This window comes from Saccostrea cucullata, unplaced genomic scaffold (assembly GCF_032062105.1).
Source record: "Saccostrea cucullata isolate Sc308-1 unplaced genomic scaffold, CSIRO_AGI_Scuc_v1 ctg9052, whole genome shotgun sequence".
NCBI classification, from domain to species: domain Eukaryota; kingdom Metazoa; phylum Mollusca; class Bivalvia; order Ostreida; family Ostreidae; genus Saccostrea; species Saccostrea cuccullata.
The window spans coordinates 1-26,524 of record NW_026925348.1 but is presented as its reverse complement, the minus strand read 5'-3'; the positions used below and the strand labels follow the sequence as shown (position 1 = coordinate 26,524).

At 33.0% G+C, this 26,524-nt stretch overlaps 2 protein-coding genes and 1 pseudogene across 2 annotated transcripts; 1 reads left to right on the top strand and 2 right to left on the bottom strand.

The window, feature by feature from the left end:
* Positions 1 to 6: 6 nt before the first annotated feature.
* On the bottom strand, positions 7 to 8,281 carry LOC134268655 (ficolin-2-like; the record flags this gene model as incomplete). Its single annotated transcript, XM_062750906.1, has 4 exons — positions 7 to 89; positions 278 to 374; positions 3,847 to 3,983; positions 8,209 to 8,281. Coding segments are annotated over 4 exons (390 nt in total), but the record flags the coding sequence as incomplete, so codon positions are not given.
* Positions 8,282 to 9,834: 1,553 nt separating this feature from the next.
* LOC134268654 (fibrinogen C domain-containing protein 1-like) lies at positions 9,835 to 14,742 on the top strand. The gene is made up of 5 exons (XM_062750905.1): positions 9,835 to 10,046; positions 10,437 to 10,573; positions 10,784 to 10,880; positions 11,870 to 12,034; positions 14,482 to 14,742. Exons 1-5 carry the CDS (start codon positions 9,950 to 9,952, stop codon positions 14,718 to 14,720), a joined length of 735 nt encoding a protein of 244 aa, XP_062606889.1. The 5' UTR covers positions 9,835 to 9,949; the 3' UTR covers positions 14,721 to 14,742.
* Positions 14,743 to 24,717: 9,975 nt separating this feature from the next.
* On the bottom strand, positions 24,718 to 26,393 carry LOC134268653 (tenascin-R-like; annotated as a pseudogene).
* Between the last annotated feature and the right edge of the window lie 131 nt (positions 26,394 to 26,524).

Sequence of the window (26,524 nt, the reverse complement as noted above, 5' to 3'; positions counted from 1 at the left end):
AGCATACCTTTTTTCATTATTAAAGTCAGACATGTCTATTCGCAGTTCATAATATCCTTGATTAACAATTTCATGTATTTGGTGGTTTCCTGAAGAAAAAATTAAATTAATGGAAATTAAACTCATTAAAATGCCCTAAAGAAATATCTTTGATTATTTGTGCTCCTTAATTAATATTTCAAGAAGAATAGTTTATTTAATTCCAATGTATTTATTAGGAAAAATGTTACTTTTTATGTATAGACACTTCTAATTAAAAAAAAAATTCATAACATACCAAGCCAATATTCCCCTGACTTGTTACCAAACCCGTACTTGTAGTCCTTCCAATTCCGGAAAAAGTCTATCACCCCATCCATCCGTCGCTGTATAACCTAAAATATTGCTTGACCGAATGATTTTTCTTTGTGTCAAATACGAACGACACAGTGCTAAATAAGTAGTAATTACCCAATAAATACTATTCAAAAAGTGGGGGAAATTGGATTTACAAGGCTAATAAAATTCAGATCATGATGTCGAGAAGGAAACAAATAACAGGAAAAAACATCACGGAAACATTTATCAATTTATTCGATACTGTGTACGTATAACCAGAAAAGGACAGATTCTCCAGAGTTATAATAATAATAATAATTTATAGAGCGCTAAATATTAATAAATTAACTCTAAAGCGCTGTACAATAAAACGCAAGCAAACATAATTTAAGAGCTATGAATACATACATGTATATAAAATACATACCCATATAATTATGTCTTCGAAATTATAACATTACATTGTACATGTAAAATACTTAATTTACATACAAAATAAAATTACGCCATATATAAAACTGTCAATAAAGGAGTATCTTTTGTGCGTACCTGCTAAAAGTTGTGCTCGAGATAATTAAAAAGCTATTCTATAAAAATGCGTCTTTCATTGTCTTTAGAAAATGTCCAGGGGCTTGGCCTGTTTTATGTCATTAGGAACGTCGTTAAACAAAAATGATGCTGTCCAACCAAGCCGACGTTCACCATACGTGTTTGTCCTAATTTAAGGAACAACTAATCATGATATTGATTTAGATTGCAGTGATCTTGTGGGCTTGTATTCCATTATAAGATCTTTGATATAAGATGGAGCGAAGCCGTGTAAGGATTGGTAGACATATATTTCAAGATTTTACACTGTGGACGAAAAGAATCGGTATCCTATGAATGTCAGCTATTAAAGGTGTAATTTGCTCCCGTTTCGATGATCTTGTAACTAAACGAGCTGTCGTGTTCTGGACTTTTTGAATCCGTTCTAGTATGGTCTTTAAAAATCCATATGGAGGGCAGTTCTCAATTTGGCAGTGATAACGGCGTTCACCTTTGTCGTGCAGGCTTCTTTTGTAAGAAAGCGCCGTATTGCTTGACTTGACGACTTAGGACACCTGCTCTTCCATAGTAAGGTGTTGATCAAAAAAGAAACCTAGATTTATCACACATGGCAAGCTTTCAATGATATTATCACCAACTTTTAGTTGTATTTTTGGCAGATACTTCTGGTGTTGCTTTTTGTTGAAGATTATTAACTCTGTCTTTTCTTGGTTTAGTTTGAGTAGGTTCGATGTCATCCATGAACCAGTTTCTCTAAGGCACTCTTCAAGTCGAGAGAAATATTAGTAATTGTTCCAATTTTCCAGTGGTCTTATAATCCTGTAGATTGTGTATCATCTGCATATAAAGCAGTGATATATCATTCAGTGTCGATGGCATATGATTCAAATGGGTTTGGAGAAGAGGCAATACAATTTCGGTCCGAGTACAGATCCTTGCGGGACACTAAAAAGCAGCTGTCAAGACTCTGATCGGACGGATCCAATTGTGACACATTGTTTTCTGTTCTTGAGGTAAGACTTGATCCACTCAAGTGCACCATCACAGAATCCATAAGACACAGTTAGGCGTTGTAATAGTATCTTATGATCTATTAAATCAAAAGCAGCGGATAAATCAAGAATGATAAGGACTGCTGAAGATTGTTGGTCCAGAGCTGTCACATTATTATTGTGGACCTTGATGACGGCCGTTTACGTGGAGTGCCCGGGACGATGTGCCGACTGAAGTGCATCGCGAAGAGAATTCGCATCCAAGTGGGTATCAATCCTACGAAACACAACTTTCTCAATTTTTTTTGAGATTAAACTCAAGTTGGATACGGGTTGATAGTTTTTAGGGTTACAGTTAGGGTCGACAACAACACGTGGCCACAAAGCCAATTTACCACCATTCTGAAACAGAGTCAGTAGATGATATATCCCACTCGGTTAGCCAGACAAGCTCGGATTCGGTGTTGCATACTCTTAAGGTCTCAATACTGCAGCACGTTCTTGCACATTGGCAGGAGATTGTTGACGTTAGCATAGCACAGCCATGCACGATGGCGAAAAAAAAACCCAGACTGAATCCGGGCCATAGGAATGTGGTAATATTCTGTTGTTTAGATAATCTGTAACGATCATGGAGCTATGGCATCTTGCATTGTCCCTTTGAAAAATGAAACGACGGCTAATGCAACGTGTAAAAGACACAACATAGGATGCCAAGACGTTGTTCCGGTAGGATCTAGACTGTCTTGTGACAGGTGTAACAACAACATGCAAGTCTGTTCTGTTGGCAACAGTGATGTCTCCCCACACTTTTACAGATCCACTTCCATATCGATCATGTCTAATGGCGTTAACGTCATGGACACGTTCGTTACGTCGACGCATAACCCTTCTGCGTCTGTCCAAGAAGTCGAAAGTGAACCTCAACTCATATGAGAACATTCAGTAGTTCCATCGGCGATAACCCTAGCTTTGATGGTGACAAACCCTTTTCTGGACCAAATTTGACGTTCCCTGAAACTGAGAATGACACGTGGACGACGGATATGTAATTGAAATCTTTGCAGTCGATTCCTGATGGTCTGGCCACTCACTGCCAAGCCAGTATCCCTTTGAAGATATATTATCTGTTTTGCTGTTACCAGACGATTTCTCAAGGCAATGGTGAGGATAAAAATGTCCTGAGCCTGAGTTTTTGCCCTTAGTCGACCGGATCGTGGTCTATTCTGAGCAAACCGAGTAGCACGATGTCTCGACCATAGTCTGCTTTTAACAGACTGGGAAACATCCATTGCCCTTGCCACAGCTACCTGTCTTGTGCCAACCTGTAGCATGTTAAGGGAATGTATCCTTCATTATGTGTCAAACTTCGGATGGTTTTTATTTTATTAACGACTTCAACAATTGAAAATGAAATGCTTTTTCTTCAAAACTTTCTTTAGAATTGTTTTAACCTTTTAACTCAGAGGCATTCAAATTAGCGGTATCACAGCCCTACTCGGCAGCAGCATCCCTTGTAGATCGTTAAAGTGTGATTGGTGTGTTTGGGCATTGAGTTTCTTTGAAAATACTTCCTTTGTAAGGGATTTTACAACATGGTTCATTATCCCTTTGTATATGTAAACTGTTATTTTTATAAACTACAGTATTCCCTATCTTTTTCAAATAGTGAAATACGTTTGTTATGTGTAGATACTAGATGGGCATGGTCATAAAGATAACTCGGAAAGGTAATTATATGTGATAAGTCACTTGCAAATGTACCATTACCACGCCAACTGGTATCTGCACATAACCAAACGTATTTCATTATATAAAAAGGTAGGGGATAGTTCACGACTACTTTACAAAATTAAAAAACGATACCTATAACAGTAAGCAAAAAAATATCAGAAAAAGGTCATTTGAACCAATAGTTTAACTAAAATAAAAAATTTGATTTGTTATAAAGTGGAAGCGTCTAATGATAAGAATGACACCAACAAACCGTCCAACCACCACCATCTGTGTGCTGGTCACAGAAGACCTCCAGCTGTCCCCCTCCTTGTGGATAGATCGTGTACACCTTGCTCTCCATGTAACCCTCCCATAATACATCTTGGCAGTCTCTTGGAAAATTTTCTACTACACAATTAAAATAGACAGTGTTTATGAAATTAGTCTTTTTGGGGTGACCGACTTATGCATCAGTTGTAAAAACGATAACTATATACATGGTACATTAAGTTTTTATTTTCAAGATATTTTTCGCAGATTTGAAAAATATGATAATTTCACATACGAGAGTTGATCCAAAAGTTCGTGGAATTTCTTTCTAAATTTTTTTCTTGATTTGATGAAAGCAAACAACAAACACATTTATGAAATAGAGTCATAATACAACAATACTAGAAAATTTCATCACTTTCCAATACCAATAAGGCCACACGAGCTTTTTGAAAATAGATAGTTGTGAAACCCTGGGGAAACTTTTACGTTACGCCAAGTTAGATATGTCGCGTCACGTTATACATTGTAGAAGCATTTCATCCTAATGTCCAATTCGAATACGTAGTTCTACCAATAATGCCTCTTTTCTCCATTGTTTGTTCTCAAGAAAAGCCTGGGTATCCTCTCGCACAAGGTCATCTTTATTTTTCACTCATATTACAAAATGCTCCCAATCTTTCCACATGATGTTCCAATTTCAGTAGCAATGTCAAGAAGAGTACATCAGCCGACAACGTCCTTTAAAGGTTTTAATTTGTCTAGGGCGATAAACACTTACAACAGATCCTCAAAAAGCGGCCACACATTTAATCACCGTCCACAGAAGTTCCATTTTTCTTAAGATTCTTATGTCAATGAAAACCAGTAAATAAATGCATTTTCCCCAGCCTGTGTCAATAATATATGCGTTTCAGTTGAAGTGATCCCAGGAATTAAAAAAAATGACTTGACTGAAATTTGACATTGTCGAACACCTTAAAGATGAACAATAAATCACAAACCAATTAACTAAACATCCAGTAAAATCAGTAAAAGTCTCAGACAAAGGTTTTTACAAGATCAAGCAATCGTAATAATGACATAATTTTCGTTTTATATACCACATAGGGTTGTTTTATTCTCATTTCACGTATTAAGAATTAGAATGAAAACTAGAAAAGAAACTCGTTGCGAGCAACGAGAGGTCTTCCGTCTGATTCTGGAAGAAAAACCTGTAAAACTGAGCTGAAAAACTGAAGAGAAATGAACGACACAAGGAGGATTGAATCCTGGTCGCCAGCGTGAAAATCCAATGAACACGCTTTCTTTATTTCCAACGCGCTAACCATTACGCTATTGTGACTACTGTTCTAAATGTACTTTGTATATACTTCTGCAACAGTACATCAGTCTACGAATTATGAAATCCTGGCCACTTTTCATAATTTTGCTTCAAACCCAACATTTAAATCTTCGCGCCTTTTCTTTGGAATGTTCCATTAAATAGGTGTGATAGCTTCAATGAAAATAAAAAAAGAACGTTCCTATTGCCTAAATTTTGAGGTTCAGACAGTATATTTAACATTTTGTACACATTCTATATCGTATAAAGGTGAATAACACTATAGAGGTGAAATGGTTATACACTGTCATTCCCGTTTATCCCCAGAGTGAACTATCCCGATTACTTATACTTTTATGAAAAGATTGAAATGGTTCGCCGAAAAACGTCTTGCACTACGACGGTCGAGGACCAGATACCATTTATGTTCAATGCTTGAATCAGATCGATCTTTGAGAAAAGAATGTTAATATAAATTCCATTAAACGATCTTATTTAAAAATTGTTTTCTTATTTTTGTCTTTCTATTAGTTTTTAAAATATAACACAAGTGTGCATGGGAAAAACAGTGGCAACGTTTTATAACTACTATATACATCGATATTGTTTCTTGAAAAACTATTATTTATAGCTATGGTTTAAGATCTGTTTTTTCCCTGGTGCAAAAAAAAGTTTCATTTGCACATATAGTTTTTTTCTTTTTCTACTTTGAAAAACAGCCAAAACCAATGATAGAAGACGATTGAGAAGACCTTGGAACATATCTTTAGTTTCACACAGAAATGCAACGTTACTTATACGTGACAATCAACGCATTCATTTACATTTCATTTATCCTTATGTTACTTTCGTTCAAACTTGAGATTATCCGTGGACAAATGTCATTTTAAAATCAGGAAATGTCCCATAACTTGGCACCGAAATCTCAAATCAAAAAAAAGAATTATAAAAGGCGGGCCACTATTCATAATCTCGCGCCAAACGCCATGAGTAAATATTCCTTCCTTTTCTTTGGACTAATCTATTAATAGGTGTGATAGCTGCAATGAAATTAAATAAATAAAACAACTTCTTATCGCCTTTATTTTATTTCGACATTAAGAAAGTATATTTAACACATTGTACACAATACATATCATATCTAGACCAGTTACACTAAAAGCAGTGAAACGGAAATTAAGTTTTAAGATTTCACTGAATTGCAACGTACTACTACGTGAAAGTCCAAGTAGTTTTTACATTTCATGCATCCTTATGTCAGAATGGTTTAATCAAACGCCCAGCAGCCTCCATAAACCCCTACTCGCGAAATGGCGGAGTTGACAGAGACATCCGCCATTTTGGTACCGCTTCAGATTTTCAAATGTTAATATCTAGAGTTCAGATTAACCAATGTCCAAACAACTTATACAGTAAGCATCAATCATAGGGTCTCTATTATCATTCCAAAAATAAATTAGAAATATTGAAAAACGAAAAAGTTACAAAATGCGTTCTTTTTAATTCGCTTCTCCTAACGACAGGAAGTACCGACGACGAACAAAACATCGCGTCCTGGATAGTAAATATCACGATCTATAATCCCTGAAAGTTTCATGTTGATATCTTTTACCGCTTTTGAGTTTAATCGCGGACAAAATGTCATTTTAATTTCAGAAAATTGTCCATAGCTTGACACCGGAAGCGAGTTTCCAAATTTTCTCTCGCATATAATAAATTCATGTAACAACACATCTGTCCTGAAAATGTCATGTAATTTCATCCAGTAGTCTTTGAGAAATCGCGTGCACAAAATTAGAAAGTCAAAAAAATAAGAATAATAATAATAAGAAGAAACAATAGAATCACTTTAAGGTCTTCCGTGAAGACGGAAGACCTTAATTAACGCGTTAAAGTATCCCCCGCATTTCCAAACAACCAGAGAGTACTGTATACAGGGTTATTTTCGCCCGTCTTATTTTCGCCCTTTCACACTTGGAAACAATTTTGCCCCGTTTTAAATTCGCCCAGTCATAGTTTTGTTTAAGAAATTATACTGTATTCTATGATTTCGCCTCGTTTTAAATTCGCCCAAATAAGATTAGGGCGAAAGGGGCGAAAATAAAACGGGGCGAAAATTTCCCTGTTTACAGTAACTATCATAAATATCTAAAATGTTTTTTATTTAAAATATTCAACAAGTGTCTATATTCTCATTTGTAATTTTCAACCGATTTCACTTGAAAATAAATATGAGGAAATTCCACGAACTTTTGGATCAACACTCGTACATAAGAACAATAAAAAAAAACAATGCATTTAATAGAGGTTATCAAAACATTCGTGGACTGAGATCATTATATTATATATAGTCTGTGCTTTCAAATTTTATAAGGAATATAAAATAACAAAAAGAAATTTGAAAATTTTAACTTGATACCTGAATTATTTACCAAAATTATTATGAAATAAAAGCGACATATATGATTCCCTGGCGCCGTCGCCGTTAAGTTTCATAACGTCCGATAACGTCATTGTTTTTTAATATCTGCTTCTTTTACCTCATACACATACTTTGATTACATTCTCCAGAGATGAGAAAGGACTTAAACACCTTTTGTTTACAGGACTTTACAATGTCATGAACAGTGACTTTCAATGCAAAAAATATTGTTAATGGATTTATACATTGGGAGAGATCCCGCCTGATTGTGCCAGCATATTTTGGTTATGGTCGATAGATGACCTTGTCAGTAAATACAATTTATCATTAAGTCAAATACTGGGGTATATTTTTTCATGCTCGTTGTAAGGCTATGATTGAATTTACACACAAAGTTTCCAGCGTTTCGTTTTTTTTTTCTCGAATAAGACAATAAGCACACGGATGATGTGACCGGTCGACAAGAGATGCTCATTCTCCATGGCACCTGATTCCACGTTTGATGTTTGGAGGTCTGTGTTTGCTTTGATCCTTTTTATTTGATATTGTTCATCGACTTTTGAGCTTGAATACTTTTCATTATCTCCTTAAGCAAAGTACGAATAATAACAAATTACCTGCTGGTCCTAGTTGATGCCCTGGTTTATTTCCTTCAAATAAGAAACCGATGGTACCGACAAAAAAAGCTATTTATAAGCAAAATTGATTTCATGATTGATCGCCACTGGTTTGCGTTTTAACAACAACCAGAGTATTCTTATGTTAGAAGCAGCTTATCATATCAGTTTGAGAAAAGAAACACATGTAAGATAGAATGTATTCCAAGGTGCACTGACTGACATCCGATTTTTAATCTTTAACGTTCTTGGTACCTATTGGCGATAGAAGATATACAATTGTATGTAATTCTGATATTTTATTTTCTACACCAATTTTGATATTTCTACGTGTAAATTAGAAGTGATTTTTTTTTTAGCTCTTCCCTACAACTTACGAAAAAGTACCTTAAACGTGAGTTAACTATAATTTACTATCAAAGTTTTCACTAAAGTAAACAGAAGTTTTTATTATAGGACATCTAAGTATATTAACCATACATGTCTTATTGATACATATAAATCCTATTTTTTAATTCCCATCAGCAAGTTTTGGATATTTAAAGATAATAATTATTAAGGTCTTTCGTTTCTAACGGAAGACTTTCTACTGATTCTGTTGGTAAAGATTATAATTCTTTTTTTTCTTCTACTTCCAAGACGCCAACTTTGAAACTTCATATCTTACTCATTTCTCAATGGATTGCGCTCAAATTTATTTAAAATCAGAATGCTGTCTAACATTTCAAACAATCACTTCCGCTTTTGACTTATATCCCTTTAAATGAAAATTTATAGGCTTTCATTTCCAGACAAAGAAAGATTCTACTGATTTTAGACAATAGAAGGATTGAAGTTGTGCACATTGGTTTTTGTTTTTTGGTTTCTCTATTCAAAATGGCGCTATATAGGGGTCAAAAATTAGAATGCCTAAAAGAGCGAAATTTTACTCATATTTTGCTTTTTATCTTCTAAACTAAAAATATTTTGTTTAAAGATATAGAACAAAATTTGTGCAGAGTTACAATATCATTCAAATGGAATCTCGTGTAACGAGAACGTGTAAATAGACGTTCATTTTTGAAATTTTCATTTATTAACAAATCTTTTAATAAGAAAAAGAAAAAAAAAACAAAGGAAACGAAAAAAAAAAACACCTCACCAGCAATGATTTCAAAGCGTAGCCATAAAGATTTCATTACAAAACATAATATAAATCTTGTTGTATTTCCTTATTTCTTTATGAAGTTAGATGAATTCACAGTGTATTTTTAATATACATTAGAAAATTAGATGTTTTTCTGCTTGTAGCAATTGCAAGTCAGCATGTTTCTAATTTAGCTTACGTAGCAATATTCACTTAATTTACAATGTACAACTCTAATGCTTATTTTTACCGGGTACCAACATAAGTATATAATTTAATGTACATGAAGTGCAAAATTAGCTATTTTTTTCACAAACGCATTAATTTTTTACAGACTTCAGACTTCAAAATATTTGTGTAATAAGAAATTTAAAAATGTCGAAAACGACTAAAATATTCTCAGGATTAAATGTTATTATGAATACTGTCTATTTCTATAACAGTTGCTTGTAATTGACATTTATTTTAGTTTTTTTTATTATAGTTCCTGTCATACTTCCTAATCTTGTGAATATATCAAAACTTTTACTGTCTGGAAGACTGGACGATTTGAAGACTACTCTTTGGAATATAACGTGCTTGCTAGCAAAACGTCATTTTGTTTTCAACGTCAGAATGAATTTCTTCATTGTTTTCTTGTCCATACTCTCGAGTTGTCATGGTATTCTTTTAGACGGTCTTCGACCTGAAAGTCATACCTCTGGTGGACCAGGTTATCAATTCTGTTCTTCAAAAATGAATTAATACAAATTATAGCTTGCAACTAAAATATTTCTGAAAGAAAAATATCAAACGTAAATGAAATTAGAAAATTTGCTTTTCAAAATCATTCACTCATTTTAAGAAACTAAAATGTATATAATTTATCACCCATATGACATTATATTGCAATAATTAATTGTTTAACAGACACAAAAGGAAAAAAGACAATAAAGTTTACATTTTAAGTCGTTCAGTACAAAAAAATATTATATTTGATATAGAAGATGAACATGTATTGACTTCATAAAATAATGGACTTTCTCCTTGTTTTCTTACAATATAGGTAACAGTACAGGCATGATGATCAAGTTAAATTTTGTAATACTATTGTACCTTTTAGTTGAGGAATTCCCACGCGATTGTCAAGATTTACTATGGCTAGGTCAAAGAGAAAGTAAGATCTACACAATCTACCCCCAACGAAGCGGAAGTTTTGAGGTTTTCTGTGACCAGAAGACAGATGGAGGAGGATGGGTGGTATGAAAATGTATATGTATCAATTAAACAAAATAGTTTGCAAAAAGTTATTTTGAGTATTAATGTTACTGTGATTCAGCGTTACATTTTTGTTGATAATACATAAACATTTTACATCATTTTGAAGGATCCCATTTTAGATTAAAACGAAATTGTTTTGATTACATTATGCATTAAATAATCTATTTTTTTTATATTTATTGATAAAAGGTTATACAAAGGCGAAAGGATGGTTCGGAGGATTTCTTTCGAGGTTGGACTGACTATAAATATGGATTTGGAAACAAATCTGATGAATTTTGGCTGGGTAAACAGCAAGCTCTACTTCAGATTTCTTATAAAAATTTCAATAATCATTTATAACATGTAGTGTTTACCCTATCGTCGGAATTTCAAAGAGGGTTTTTACGTTAACTTATTTTTAGCGGTTTTGAAGTAAGCAGCAAAAATTTCAATCGCCTTTGCAATCTCATATTCATTAGAACTGAATACAAGAAAATCGCCTAAATGCCTAATTAACCTGAAGTGTTACCAATATAACTTTTATTTGGTATTGTAGCATTCAAACTTTTGTGTGAATCGGTAATTCGAACAAACATTAAACATTTTGAAAGTTGTGCTATGGTAGATACAATGACCTTGTCAGCAAATACAATTTATCATTAAGTCAAACTGGGTGGAAAAAGCGGTTTCCCATCATGGGAAACTTTATGGAAACCACATGGAAACCTCAAGTTTACATCATGTTTCCCAGTGGTTTCCGTAGCGGATGCTAGGTTATTCCGCCAAGTTTCCGTGACACGGAAACCCCCTACGCTCAAATCTGACTTTATTCATGCTGATTTTTAGACCATTTTTTTCACGCTGAGTTGTCTATGGTTTTCATCCGTTTTTTTTTCGATTATTATAAGAAGCATTTGGTTGGTGTGCACGGTAGGCAGGGGGATGCTCACTCCTCAGAGGCAAGTGATCCACCTCTGATGTTTTGGAGGTACTTGTTTGCTCTGCTCTTTGTAATGTTTAATGAACTTTTGAGCTCGAACACTGTTCTTTATCTAAATGTTCCTATATTTTATGGTAAAGACGAATTTCCCTCTCTTTTGCAATGTCATGGAATTCTGTGTCAGCCATAAAATGTTCTGCAAAAATTATTGGCATTCCTTTTGAGTAGGCAAAACGTCAAATGTTACACCTGATAAGGAAACTTGCTATAAGGTATATATTAATCCGAAAAGTGGTTTAGAATTTGGATATTACATTTATAAGTCCGATAAAAAGTCCATATTTTATTTTAAGGAAATCATCGGATATGGGAAATTGTAAATCAAGGATACTATGAATTACGAATCGATATGGAAGACTTCGTTGATGAAAGTCGGTATGCAACCTATCGAAAGTTTGGCATCGGTGATGACAGCACGTCTTATGCACTGACTGTCCAGGATTATGTCGGGACAGCAGGTATATTTATGATGTTTACACATTCATTGAAGTTTAATGGCAGTGTATGAACACGACTAAAATAGGTTTCAAGAATTTATACCCACTTCATTAATTCTAACTCATATAGATGTCAGCTCAGTTATAAAATATGATGGAAAGGGTATGCTTCTACTGAGATTTCTTTTTAATTTTCATATTTTTTTCTTAAATTATAATTATTTGACATTAATAGACGTCGTTTATGTAGGAGCATGTATTTACCGTAGTAGTTCCATATGGATATTTTTTATTATTGTGACGTTAAATTTGTTTTAAAATGTTGCTTTAGAATCGTGATGTATAAGGTGTTCATTTTTATGTCCCATTCAAATCCCATTGCAAGATGTGAGGTCCAATCGATGAGGTTGAATAAAGTGGGGGTGTGTCGTACAATGAAGTAAGTGCGGTCACGAAGCAAACAGCGTCAATAATCAAAAGCACTTAGTACCACTTTGTAGCGTCTATCGGTTAGTAGTGGTGTCTATATTTTTTTTTTTTAGCTCAAGGTCCTTTTCCTTCTCAATTGTAAAAGAAAGTATGCCAAATGGAAATCAGGCCTGTGATATGTGTTGGAACCGTTAAATGTGCTTTTTTGCTTTTTCCACAGTGAAATACTGTGACATTTATTGAATAAAAATAATAATCCCTAACAGTGTGACAAAAGATAAGATCAATATGTAGCCAAACTCCAGAAAGAATTTTCTCCCTTTAATGTTGTAAAAATATTCTCTTAGTCTGTTATAAGATAAAGAAAATAAACCAGTCTGCAAGGGATTGAAACAGTAAAATTTCTTTTTAAAAATTTGTGTGTTGTTGAAAGTTTATTTACAACGTTCCCAACCCAAGACTATAACCAATGCCAATGTTTTTTTTAAATCAAAGTACTGAAAGTATTGTTACGAGTTTATGATATTGTTTGTTTGATCACTCTCGAGACCTTTTTCACACTTATATATGGAGACACCACCACTTGCCAATGGAGAGTTCATATTTATTCTTATTCTCGGCATTTACACCCATTGGTGAGTGAGTGCTCTTTTTCGTGTCATCACCTTCTGCAACACGGGATCTCGGTTTATGCGGTCTCGTCCAAAGGACCAGTCTCCATGTCCATCAGTGGGATTCGAACCAGCGACGTAAGGATCAATCCCTTAATTTGGCGACTTTAACTGTATTGGATAATATAAATATTGGCGTTTTTATCCATGGTTTGAATAACATATACTTGTCTACCGTAAAATAATTCAGTAGCTATCGAAACCTTTCTTTTTTGCACTAGTACAGCTGATTTCTTCCATTAGAGATAAATAATTGATTTATTTCGACCTTTCTTTACTGCATGCATGTTTCTCGCTTTGTTTACAAAAATAGGTAGTATTGACCCTGTGTTAACGATTCGCTGGAAAACTGTACGGTTTGTAAGCATACTGGTCAGCGCAAGGATTCTTTTATTCATATACAACCAATACCTCAATTTTGTTTAAAAAAAATAACCTGGGTGTTGTAAAATACTTAATTTTGTCGATTTTCTTTCATAGTTGTTTTCAAATGCTTGTGATAGAAATTTTTTACTTATTTAAAAATCTAATCTTGTTTTCACGACATATCACATGTTTTGACTACATGCACTACCTTCCACTTTTTTTCTTGTTGATGGGAACAGATTCCAATAAAATTGATAAGAAATACTTAAATTTATTATAGTTCATTGCAACATATTCCTATCTGTAGATTATAAAAAGTGTAAATATACCAATATCCAATATTATATCTCTCGAGAATATTTCACTCATATGGAGACATCACCGTATGCCGGTGAAGGGCTTCAAATTTTGACCTTTGCTCGGCATTTAGGGCCATTGAGCAGTGAGGGATCTTTATCGTGCCAACGCCTGCCTCTGACACGGGGCCTCGGTTTTTAAGGTCTCATCCGAAGGACCTGCAACTTTCACTTCAAAGTGCCGAGCGCATGGCGAAGGAACAGTTGCTACCCATTTTATCGACTGAGTCAGTCGCGGCCGAGATACGAAATCATGACCTCCCGATCACGGAGCGAGCGCTTTACCGACTGAGCTACCGTGAACGCTACCAATATTATAAAAAAAAACCTGTACGCAAAATACCCAAACGAAATTGTGGTTAGTTTCGCATCGGGAATCCCTTATATTTCATCATTATGGAATCGATACTATCAACTCGTAAAATAAAGGCAGCAACCGGGAAATAGAAATATAAAAAAAATGTGGTAAATATTAAATGCAGATGTAATATTCATACATGTAGATACACGGATTTTTTCTTTCTTGATTTGCTCTTGTGAAAAAAAATATAATTTTGAAAATCTTGTACCCCTTGTAAAATAAATTCCATACCCAACATATCTACTTGAATATAAAGAAAGATGTTTAACTTTTATTCCTTTTAAGGGGATGCGTTTGGATACCATCATGGAAAGCAGTTCTATACAAAGGACAGAGATAGCGCCTATAACTGTTCCAACACCTTTAAGGGTGCATGGTGGTATGGCCACTGTCATGACTCCAACTTGAATGGACAATATCTAAGAGGAACTACAAGTTCGTATGCTACCGGTGTTGTATGGGAAACTTGGCATGGGTATTACTACTCGCTGAAATCTACTGAAATGAAAATCAGAAGAATGTAAAGTGAATAAAACAAAGAGAAAAAGAACATTATTTTTTTCATATAAATCTCTTAAACAACAGAAAAACAGAAAAAGTTAATCCTACTTTAGACACAAAGAAAAGCGTAAGGATGATCCGTATTTGACATTCAAAAACCTTGCAACTTTCATAGTAAGCAAATGAGAACCTTCTTTTTCAGAAAGAGAGTATTACTTATTAATAATCTTCATAGTTTAAGGGAGGTGAATTTTATGAAACCCTCGTCTTCGGAACATCGGTTCACTGACTTTGTATATTTAGTCAATTCACATGCTGGCCTGCAATTTTGTCTCGTTTTCAATTCATAAACTCACAGTTCTTTTTAAGAAAATATATTGTATTACCTATGTTTGAAATTCGCCCACTGAGGAGTAGGACAAAAGAGATTGAAGATTACCATGCATACATTCTTATACGAAGGACAGGTCTCCAGTCGTCCCATATTGGGATTCGAACCCGTGACGAAAGGATCCTAATGCCGAGACCAAGTTAAATTTTAGTTACTCCGTAAGTTGGAGTCTCGATATGAATAAATCATTTTTGGCAAAGTGTAAAACAAGTAATGTGGAAAGTCTATATGTACATGTAGCTGTCTTAATCATTTTTCTCAGATTTCTTTATTGTATTGCATAGCATATGTCAGTACTATTTAGACAAAGTCGGTAATCTAAAATTTTGAATTATTATAAATAGTACAAGGAACTATGCCTTAAAAGTATGACAAATAGTTGCAATGCATTAACATTCTGTAGTATTTCAATCTTATAAAAAGATATATATAGTGTATTTAGATATATGTTTTTTAAACTTTAATTTGTATCAAATTAATCTCATTACTCATTAAATTTTAATACTTACCATTGTGTATTTCCTCATCAAGTTTTACCTTACTTAACATTTTAAATACCATAAGTTTTATTTTAGTTTAATTACCCCTTATCATCAATTTTATGCATTCAGATATTGGGCATTCCCAGTCAGATCATCATAATCACTAACATCCTATTTTTCCAAAATAAACAAAACGTTAAATACAAGTTTATATCATTTTAATGAATTTATGTAAATGTAAAGTATATTTAATGTATTAAACATCCTTTATGTTCCTTAGTTTTCCTGCCAAACGACTGAGCTTGTTTTTTGTTAAAAGCAGGCAAAACAAATAACATCATGTTGAAGTGAAATATGTCATTTATTATTGTAAATGACGGAAAAGTAAAAAACAGTTAATAAAATTGGGGTCAGTAAAAGGAGGACTCAAATATAGAGTATTACACATTTTAGTCAAAATATTACACAATCTGACCCCCAGAACCATAATGACATTGTAACAAGATGTACATAGGCAAGAGGGGGCTCAACCAGACTAGAATAAGAATTCAAACCCTGTAATTTTTCACAAATTACAATATACATGTATTTCAAGTTGACCTCCTTATAAACATCATAAGTTTCGAAGACATATACAAAATGCTCAAAACTGCTGCCTGCCATCAAAAAAGGTGGGAAAACAAAATAACAAACAGACAATAACAAAGCAATCAGACAGGCATTAAATCGAACACAAAAAATGCGTCCCTCACCGCCGAGGAAAAACCATATATAAGAAGTAACACTGATTCATGTTGAAAAATCATATGGAAACCTGCAGACAGAAGCAAATTTGCGAGGTACACAAAATGAATGGCGGACTCATTCCATGTAATCTAATACATGCAATTGCTATTTATTACAATGTACAGAAATTTACTTGTTCAGTTAGAACGTCCGCTAGAGAATGAATATTAAAATCACTTTATCCCATTCAAACACTATCATAAAAAGATGAGTAAAACTTAACAAAAATGTCAACCTGAAAGAAATAACAGGCATAGGTGGCATATGGGGTGGATGGTCGGTTCGAAAAATTCAGCAGTTCAATAAACCATGCTTTCTCTTTTGGTCAGGAGAAGAACTTGTAAGTTGTAAGAACTTGTTTCTGATCCTTTTGTGTTAAACAATAAAATATGTTCAAATCAAATTCTCTTTTGGTAAACGGATCAATAATGATCACCTGATGGATAAGAATGGGGTAAAATTAGTTCAATAAAATGAACCGTATGGCTGTTTAGTATAAAGCTATGTACATGTACAATATGTACAATACAGATATTGTTATATTATAACATTATTAAACAAGAACATGTCGCATAAATGAAATTATTTGCAATAATTACTTTTGTTTGAAATTCAACGATAAATTATGAAGACAGTAGACACACGTAAAAAATATATGCAACTATGTTTTGTCAGTCTCTCAAGTGAGAATCATCTACTAGAATATTAATAATTTAAACATGACTGATAACAATTTGTTAATCATTAAAGAATGACAGTTCATCTAATTATTTAGAAATAACACCTTACTTCACAATTAAATTTGTGGGATCATGGAAAATGCATTACCTTGTCATTTAGAACACTTGATGTCTATTAAATGAGATAACAAGGCTAGGATACGGCGAGAGATAGCGCCCTGTCCTTAAGCTACATCATCTCTCATATATGTTTAAAATAATAAGTAAATAAAAAACCAAATTTAATTTAAGCTTTACTCAATATTCTTTTATGGTATTGAAAGTCAGAAAATCTATTTGAAAGACTGTTATGAATCGCAAATGAAATATAAAATTTTTTTATTGCACTCGTGCAATTAAAAATTCCCTATATTTTGTATCATTTAATTTTGTTTAAATTCTAATTATTCCAAATAATTGGTTAAATCCCGGGATGTTAATCAACAGGCGAATAATGACTTAAACTCACCAATCCAGAACTCGGTCGTAAGATTACCGAACCCGTTTTTATACTCAGTCCATCCCCTATAGAAATTCACAGAACCGTCAACTCTCCTTTGTATCATCTATACAGAAAGTGTAAATATTTTAAGTTGTAATTACTTTTGCTTCAAAAAAGTTTACACAACATTTTTCATATATATTAAATATTTTATTTCTTGAACTGATACCTGAACCTCTACGCCTACCATTGCCTCTTAGCTCTAACGAATTTTACAAAAAAAAAAATTAAAAAATATATAGGCCTACTATATCTGAATTACAAAATTTATATTTGATGTTGACAGAAGCATTACGGGTATGCGTCTGGACATCTTAGGAATGAGCTATATGTTTAATTTTCAAAAGAATTAAGGGTTTCATGAAATACACATGGTGCAATAGCTAAATCAATTTGAAGTAAGAATTGCATAGAAATCAATTATAGAGAAAGATGTTAACTGTATTTACCCAAGCAAATTACTATTTAAAAGATTACTGTAACAAACAATAAACACTATACTATAGTTATTATCACCATCCAACAACGCATCAGCAATATTATAATAATTATCACGATTAACAAAATTTAGTTTTCAGTTAACTTTGGAACTTTCTTCGTTCGGATGTAGTACTTTCCTAGCAAAGAATGTGTTCATTCTACCAAACCTTAAAAAAATTATTCTCTAGATAGTATAACAATTCAGAAACGACCTCAATAAAATTTCAATAATTAACAAAGAAAGTTTACTTTCAGTTAAACCAGCGTTGTTTAATGGTTGAAATATATAAATGTAAATGTAAATTCGTAGTATCTATTTAACTCTCATAATTGCTTTAGATTGACGTATAAATTGAATAAATACGAATCTAAGCAACTTTCTCCTTCTTCTCTTCGAATCCAAAGAGGTTTCTATGTTATATAAAAAAGACTCAGAAATAATTTCATTTTTCATAGAAAACATGTCAAGGACAGTTGTAGCATTCATTTGACATATTTTGCTACATTACCATAGTGGTCACAAGCTGCTATTAAAATTACAATGTAGAATATATAAATAAAAGAAAAATCAAAATTATAGAAAGAAAATAATACCGTCCAAACTGATCCTCCAGTGTTGATGCATGTTATTTGAAATCTCGAGTCGTCTATCTTCATCATGTCAGTCACTTCTTTGCCTTCCGAGAGTGGGATTCGACCACAGTCAGTGACTTTAAATGTTTGATTGATTATATGATTGATATTTGGTATTTATATACATGTATCTTATTATTGATAAATGACTTATGCTAGAATAATAAAGTATTTTATAATGGTAAGAGAGTAATGATTTGAAAATTCTTGAAAATGAAACGAGGCAAATGTAAAAATCCGTAAAAAACAAAACAAAAGCCAATGCCTGAAACTGTAAATATTAAAAAGATCTGTCGGTATTTTACGTGTTATTTAATTTTTTTAGCTGTTAGTATATTATGTCCACCACAGACATGATGATTTCACACGAGACTGTTGATATGCTTGTTACACCAGCTTGTTGAAAGGTAAATGACTTTCTCAATTAAAAATCGATTGTATATACATGTAGATATATGCCCCTATGTATTTAATCAATAGGAAACAAAAACTGCATATGCCGAAATTGCTACATAAGTAAGGAAAACTGACAATGCAAAAAGTTAAACATGTTAAAGACATCACGTTTGCCATAACAGTTTTAAAAAGGTTACCATTAATTTTTTTGTTCTCGGAAAAAAATCGAAATATGAAACAGATATTTCATATTCTGTGTTGTCTTTTATTTCAAGTTCACTTTGATTGTACATATAAATGGATATAATTTATGTTAATTGAAATACGTTATCGATATTTCTAAATGTCAATTTGAAGGCCATATTAAGTCTTCTAGATCTTCTCTTAACATTAAGAGGTTTTAACTAAATTCCTCTTTATATGAATAGTAAAATTTTATGAAGTCTGCTGCATGTTTAGTGGAGCATAATTTGTACAAATGGGAATTTCGAAACATTAAAAGAGTTTCTGGTGAAATAGTTTAAAATCTTTCTTTAAAATGACATTAAAATGAATAAAACTAAAAATAAAATGAATAGCTAAATTTTTTTGCATGTCATTTTTTTTTTTACCTTTTATTAGAACTTTGATATGATATCTTTTCTTACCTATCATTACATAAGTGTAACAGATGATAACATTGTAACCTTGGTAAAAACACTACTTATGTTGTTTTGATCTTACATTGTTTTGTACGGCGATCCAAAATAAATTCGCTTAATCTCCTTTAACATCAAACAAATGTATAAAATATTGATTCAAAAATAAGCACAACTTTTATCGGTTTTATCGAGGATAATGGACCGGTCGATGTTATTTAGAGCAATACAATAATACCAAGCGACTCAAAGGGAATAAATATCGCCACTTTGTCCTTTATAACAAAAAGCTATTTTGCTTAGTAAATTTTTTAGTACTTTCGGAAAGAAAATCGTTGATAATCTTTTATCTGTTTCATAATTGTACCTTATTCTTTTATTTGATTTTTCGAGCATTGTTGACCATAAATATTCTAAAGTTATCGATAATAATTAACTCAGACATATGGAATACGATTTAAAGCCGATGTGCACATTTTCAATTTGCATTTGTAATTCTGTTCATAAAAGCTCTATGATATGAAACATCAATCAATAAAAATTTTTGAAGTATATGGTCGTTGAAATGATATTTTAAAAATATATTCAACAAATCTATAGAAAATATTTTGAATGAGGTGTATTGAAATATTAGTTGACAAGTGGCGGCCAAAAATTGATGCGCAATCTTAATTTCATATTTATGTCCTTATCAAATCGTTAACAAGAAAACATTCATGTAACCATCAATTGTCGCCCGGGAAATATATAAAGTAAACATTGAAAATGAGTCTTGATCAACAAACAGCTTCGATATGTATAAAAAGGCATGCGTCTAATTGATGGAGACGATAGTCTTAAAGTTTTAAAAAACTTGTAGTCGGATAAAAATCAAAGAAAAACAATACCATTTTAAACTTGATCAATTCCTCAAGTAAATGTTGGCTGCCTAAAATATGAATAGAATTAAACTCACGCATCATTTTTATTTAAAAATGTATCAATTTTCAATTTTAGAATATAAAACACGAACTGTGCAGAGTACGTTTTTATCCGAGAAATTAAATTCTATGTTCTAAAAAAATGCACCTGTCGTTATTTCGATAGTAAATGATAAGCAACTTTATATATTGAATATGAAAAACATTTATATTTTTACAGATTCACTTTACGGAAGTAAATATGTAATATACCTCGTAATTCATAAATGGAAAGAACATTCTGATTAACAATCTTTCCAATGTTTAGAAAACCTTTAATTCTACATAACTACTCCCACCCCAATCCCCATAAACCAACTCTTAAACATATATGTATAGAGCAGCCCGGTCCTCCGGGTTGCAATAAATGTTTTATGAACTGTATATTTTAATTTGTATTGGCTTTTGATTATAACGATCAATGCATTTATCATTGAATTATTGCTATACCTTTGTTACATCGTATTTATCTACATATATTTAGTACTCAAAGGTTAAGAAGTTTTAACCAGTTTGCCATTTACTAGTTTTCCATGTTTTCTTTGTACTGATATTTATTTCATTGGAGGAAACTTCTAATTGGTGAGTTTTTCTTTGTAAATAACTTAGCTGTATACACTGTACATTTGTAATCTCGGTAAAATTTGCATTTTTGTGAATCTTGCTGTAAAGATATTGTATGTGCACTGATGTTGAAGTTAATTATTTAAAGTGCAATTAGTAAGTAAGATACATTTTTGACATACATATTGTAAATTTGATGGATATGTGCACATTTATTACGTACGAGAGATAACTCTATATGTTCTGCCATGTTTTTCTATCATGATTTGTGTGAAGAATAGTTATGCCTCTTTGTTAACATTTTGACGACAATATTTTATTATTTGAATCTACAGAGGCTATTATTTTCTAGGACATGTAATACATCATGATTATTTGCTAGGATGTGTTTTCATGTGTAATTTACTTGAAATATCTTGTATTTCTAGTACTTTTCTTTGTATATTGTAGTAAATCGTCAACGTCAACGTTATATTTCCAAGTCAACATCATTTGTTCCTACGTCAACATCATTTGTTACCATACATCATTTACTGTAAATGTATTATATTTAGCGCCTACGATATTTGGCGGAAATTGGATTTTGCACTAGTTGGCGTGGATTTGATTTAGCGCGTACATTAATGTTGTTCTATATAGGTATATGTGGGAGGCACTTAACCATGTAGTACTTCGTACTTGAATAAACGGAGATTGCTTTCCGCCAAAAGCGCTATAAAGAATACACAGCCAAATGTAATACGTTTACACTATCTCTGGTAATACTTTCTATGTCAGTTGTCATTCAACTCATTTTCAACGTCATACATCATCGTTTATTATTGCTTACCAGTTATCATCACCCTCAGCAATAAAAACTTTGACGCATTTATAATGTCGTTTCCTTAATTTCTTTAGCAAAACACTGACTGTCCAGGATTATATTTGGACAGCAGGTATTTATAATTGAGAATAATTCAACCTTTTATCAATCCTTTGTATCTTCATTTCAAACGGCCTATTGTTGAAAACGTCAAATATATTTTCTTTTGTTACATATCGTTAAATGTCCCTCTCGAGGATTTTTTCGCAATAGATATATGAAGACACTAATACAGGAAATCTGTGTAGCAACCCCTTTTGAAAAAACAATTTTGAAATTCCAACGCTAAATGATATTTTATCATGAAGTGGCGTGTTGTCATCAGCGGTTGCTACAGAGTTATAAATATTTGTCCTATACTCAGCAATTAGAACATTTAAGCAGTGAGGTATCTTGTTCGTGTCAGCACCTACTGCTAAACAGTACATCAGTTTATAGGTATCATCCGAAGGACCGGCCACAGTGGGATTCGAACTCGGATTTAATGATCAACTCCTTACTTTACGAGTATATAGCAGGCGCTCTAACACTCTGCGGGCGTATTTGTTATGTACCAGAGAGGACCGGATTAAGCACGAGTAATAGAAATATACTGAAAGGAAAAAGAAACGCAGGGTAAACTTTTGAGGTGAATTAAATTTTTTTGTCTTAAAATATGTTTTAGTTTTCCTATCTAACTTTTAAAATTATCTTTCAAAAAGATATAACTAAATTCCCATTTGATTTTGTCTAATAATTAATGAGTTAATGAAGCTCAAATGACGATACCCCCCAAAAGTGAAAATCGAAAACTCTCATTATCTTCAATGTCTCTCCCGTGCATCTGTCAGAGCCTTATTTCTCCTTTGCATGGAATTTCATCAGAGTGTTTATCTTTCAAACCCAGATTATATTTGGCATGAGTAACCACGCAAAAAAAAAATAAGTCAAACGGTGTGCGCATGCGCCAGTGAGAGGAATACGACAGAAAGTTGACTGGCTCAAAAACACCAATTGCGGAATTGTTTTCTTTCAAATTTCGTATGAATGTAATGAATATAATCGTCTACTGTATAAACGGCTGTTTTTGTGGTAGTAAGGTGGCGATTTAAGAGATGGCAGGACGAATAACCTGCTCGTAACATGGCTCTGTTTCGCGTTAACGTCTTTGTCACGGTTGATTGAAAACCATTCCAGACCCTCTCTGACAACGGGTAACAAGTTTTATGGGGGAAAATTTACAAGAAACTGCTTAGTAAACCGTTGTTGCCTTTTTCATTAATTGGGCAATTCGAAAACAAGACCCCATTGAACTTCCGTAAACTGTACCAAGATTGCAAGAAATTCATAATGTCTTTTAATATCGAAAAACGATGTGCATACCTCATCTGCATCAAATAATGCAACAAGATTTGTTGACAAACTCGTCGTTATCAAATTGCGTGTGTTTTGGGCTTTTTTTTGCGTTTTCCCTACGTGACGTCAAACATTTTATGGTTGAGTAATTCTCAATACTGATTTTGGTGCACAGTAATTAAATTTCTCTTCTGACCTATTTTCGTAATTTTCGGTCATGTGGTCAAAATTTTATCAAATATTATGCTACCCTGCGTTTCTTTTTCCTTTCAGTATATATACTGGCAACAAACGCTAAGTTAATCTTAAGAACAAATTTGAACAATAGTAGCAAACCAAGAACAATTAAAAAAAATGTTGCTATAGAATTTTATTCCCATTTTCACTTCCGCCAATTACTGTGAACGTATTACGTTTGGCTGGGTATTCTTTTTAGCGCTTTTGGCGGATAGCAATCTCCGCTAAATCAAGTTCAACGCTAAATGCCTCGCACATATACCTATATAGAAGAACATTAATATGCGCTAAATCAAATCCACACCAACTTGTTCAAAATCCAATTTCCGCCATATATCGTACGGCTAAATATAAATAAATTTACAGTATTTAAAATTGTTCGATAGATTAAGGTTTTCTTTCTACTCAGCAACATTGAAAATAAATAAAACTGCAAAATTGAATATTTAATATTGTTTTTTAAAGCAACAACTCTCATGTGTTAAACCGTTCATGATACTATCCTATGAATATTGAAACTATATATTACTTTGTGGTAGGGCAGATAACATTATCTTTCGTACTCATTGAAAATATTATATACAGTTAAATTGGCATGCTTTTAAAGGTGATGTATTTGGATACCATCATGGAAAGCAGTTTTATACAAAAGACGGAGACAACGCCAACGGTCAATGTCACTACTTTAACTTGAATGGAAAATATCTTAGAGGATGAAGAAGTTCGCAGGCTACTTGTGTTATATGCTACACTTGGCATGGTCTCTCTACATGTAGCGCCTATGTCCTTAAGCTACATCATCTCTAACACAATTGGAGACAGTATTCTAAATATAACATGAAATAATAAAAAAGTGGGAAAAAAGTGAATGGGTACATGTAGCTTTATATTATTGTTATAGGTATTAAAAAGCAGCTCTTCAAAAAAAAAATGTAAAACAGCAGAAGGATCATCAATCCCATGATTTTTTTTTCAGGCAGGTGAGCAACGTATCAGTAGCTATATGAATTATATACGTTCGTGTCTCTGTGCTGTATTAAGGTCGACGGAGCATCATCCTGGAGCCTGTTAGAGAGTAAGTATGGCCCTTGAATGGATACCAGTTTATACCCTCGCCATGATTGTTGTTACCATACTCTCCATTTAAGTGAGACCTGTGTCCATCATTATACCACCAAGCACCTCTCCATCTCTGTGCATTATTACTGTAAGGGGCGTTGTCGTTATCCTTGTCATACGTTGAAAACTGTGCATCGTTGTTACAGTTATAAAGGTTGCATGAAATACCATCACCTACAGGGAGAAAAAATGTATTTCAGAATAAAAACTTTTAGTGAATAACAAAATGGTTAAAGCTGACATAGGATTTGGCCCTGGTTCTGATTTCAACATAGCCTTTTAGCTTCACTTTATTTTTGTTTCTGGTTGCTGGATGTAATTTTATTTATGACTTAACTCGAACACATGGCGGGTGTGACCGGTCAGGAAGGGGTGCTTACTACCCCATGGTATCTGATCCCATCGTTAATCTTCATGTTTATTTTGCATTTAATGTTTATTGTTTATAAATACTCTCGAATACTGTTCGTTTTCTCCATAAATCTTATATCAATTACGTAGCTACATTAAAGAAAATGGAAAATAAAAGACTCGGGTATGATATGTTAATAGCTAATCCATTGACAATTCATTGACACCTAACACATCGGGAGCAAAGCAAATGCAGAATTCTTACAGATCAGAGGCAAGATCAAATGCCATACAGGAGTAAGCATAAGATTGTATTTGGTGTATTACTTATCAGGTTTATAACCACCTTGTATCAATAAGATAAGATTCATTTCAGTCTTAAACCACCTTGTATCAATAAGATAAGATTCATTTCAGTCTTCTCATTTTTTTTTCAAAGTAATGTTTCAACTATCATAAACACATTTAGTTGTCATCGGATTTTTCAATTTGCCAAGCCATAACAAGCACACATAGTTGGTGAAACCACTCGAAAGGGATGATTGCACGATTATAGCATCTGATCTCACCTCTGAAAATGAAAGTCAGTGATTGCTCTGCTCTTAGTTCCTATTGTATCTTTTGGGCTTTATAACTGTGCGTAATCTCAATATTTGATATTAAGTATGCATATTAGTTTTGTAAGCAAATTCAAAAAGATAATTGCCTAGAATTAATAATTTGATAACAAAAAGTATTTATTTCTATATTATATCATTGTACATTTAGATATCTCATATATGGGTATTTATTTTCATATTCCTACCTGCAATTGGACACTGTCCAGATTTAAAAATTCAAAAAAAGGACTAACTAGCGGTAGGATTAATCGGCTCACTTCACGCTTGATTGAAAGCAACCACTGGGTTCGCTATAGGAGGCCCACATCTAGAGCTCACCTCGAGGAAACACATTCCGAACCCATATATTAAAATGTGCCCTACCGCTAAGCGGTTGTAGGGTTAGATTTTAAAATTTACTCTGGTATTGGATTGTGTGTGGTCGTCACTTAACGCATACCTGCTGTTCCACTGTATCCAAAAACATGGATCCGGTAATTGTCATCCTCCCCAGCTACATAGAAACTGCTATACTCTGCATAGACAGACTCTTCTCCATCTTCTAATTCTACACGAAGAACTGTGAAGCCATTCATGACTAGCAGATGGATGATGTCCAATCCTTAAAAATATGTCTTTTTAACTTTTCATATTTACATGCTAAAAGTGTAAGCAAATTAAAAATTTATTGAATAATATTATATTTATTTGTTGCCTTATCATCCTCTTAAGAAATTTTCGATTTTCTTATTTACCAATTAAGTCGTAAAATCC

Coding starts and splice junctions, on each gene's coding strand:
- LOC134268654 (XM_062750905.1), top strand. CDS start 9,950: ATGAATTTCTTCATTGTTTTCTTGTCCATACTCTCGAGTTGTCATGGT. Junction 10,047..10,436: donor TCATACCTCTGGTGGACCAG/GTTATCAATTCT, acceptor TGTACCTTTTAG/TTGAGGAATTCCCACGCGAT. Junction 12,035..14,481: donor GGATTATGTCGGGACAGCAG/GTATATTTATGA, acceptor ATTCCTTTTAAG/GGGATGCGTTTGGATACCAT.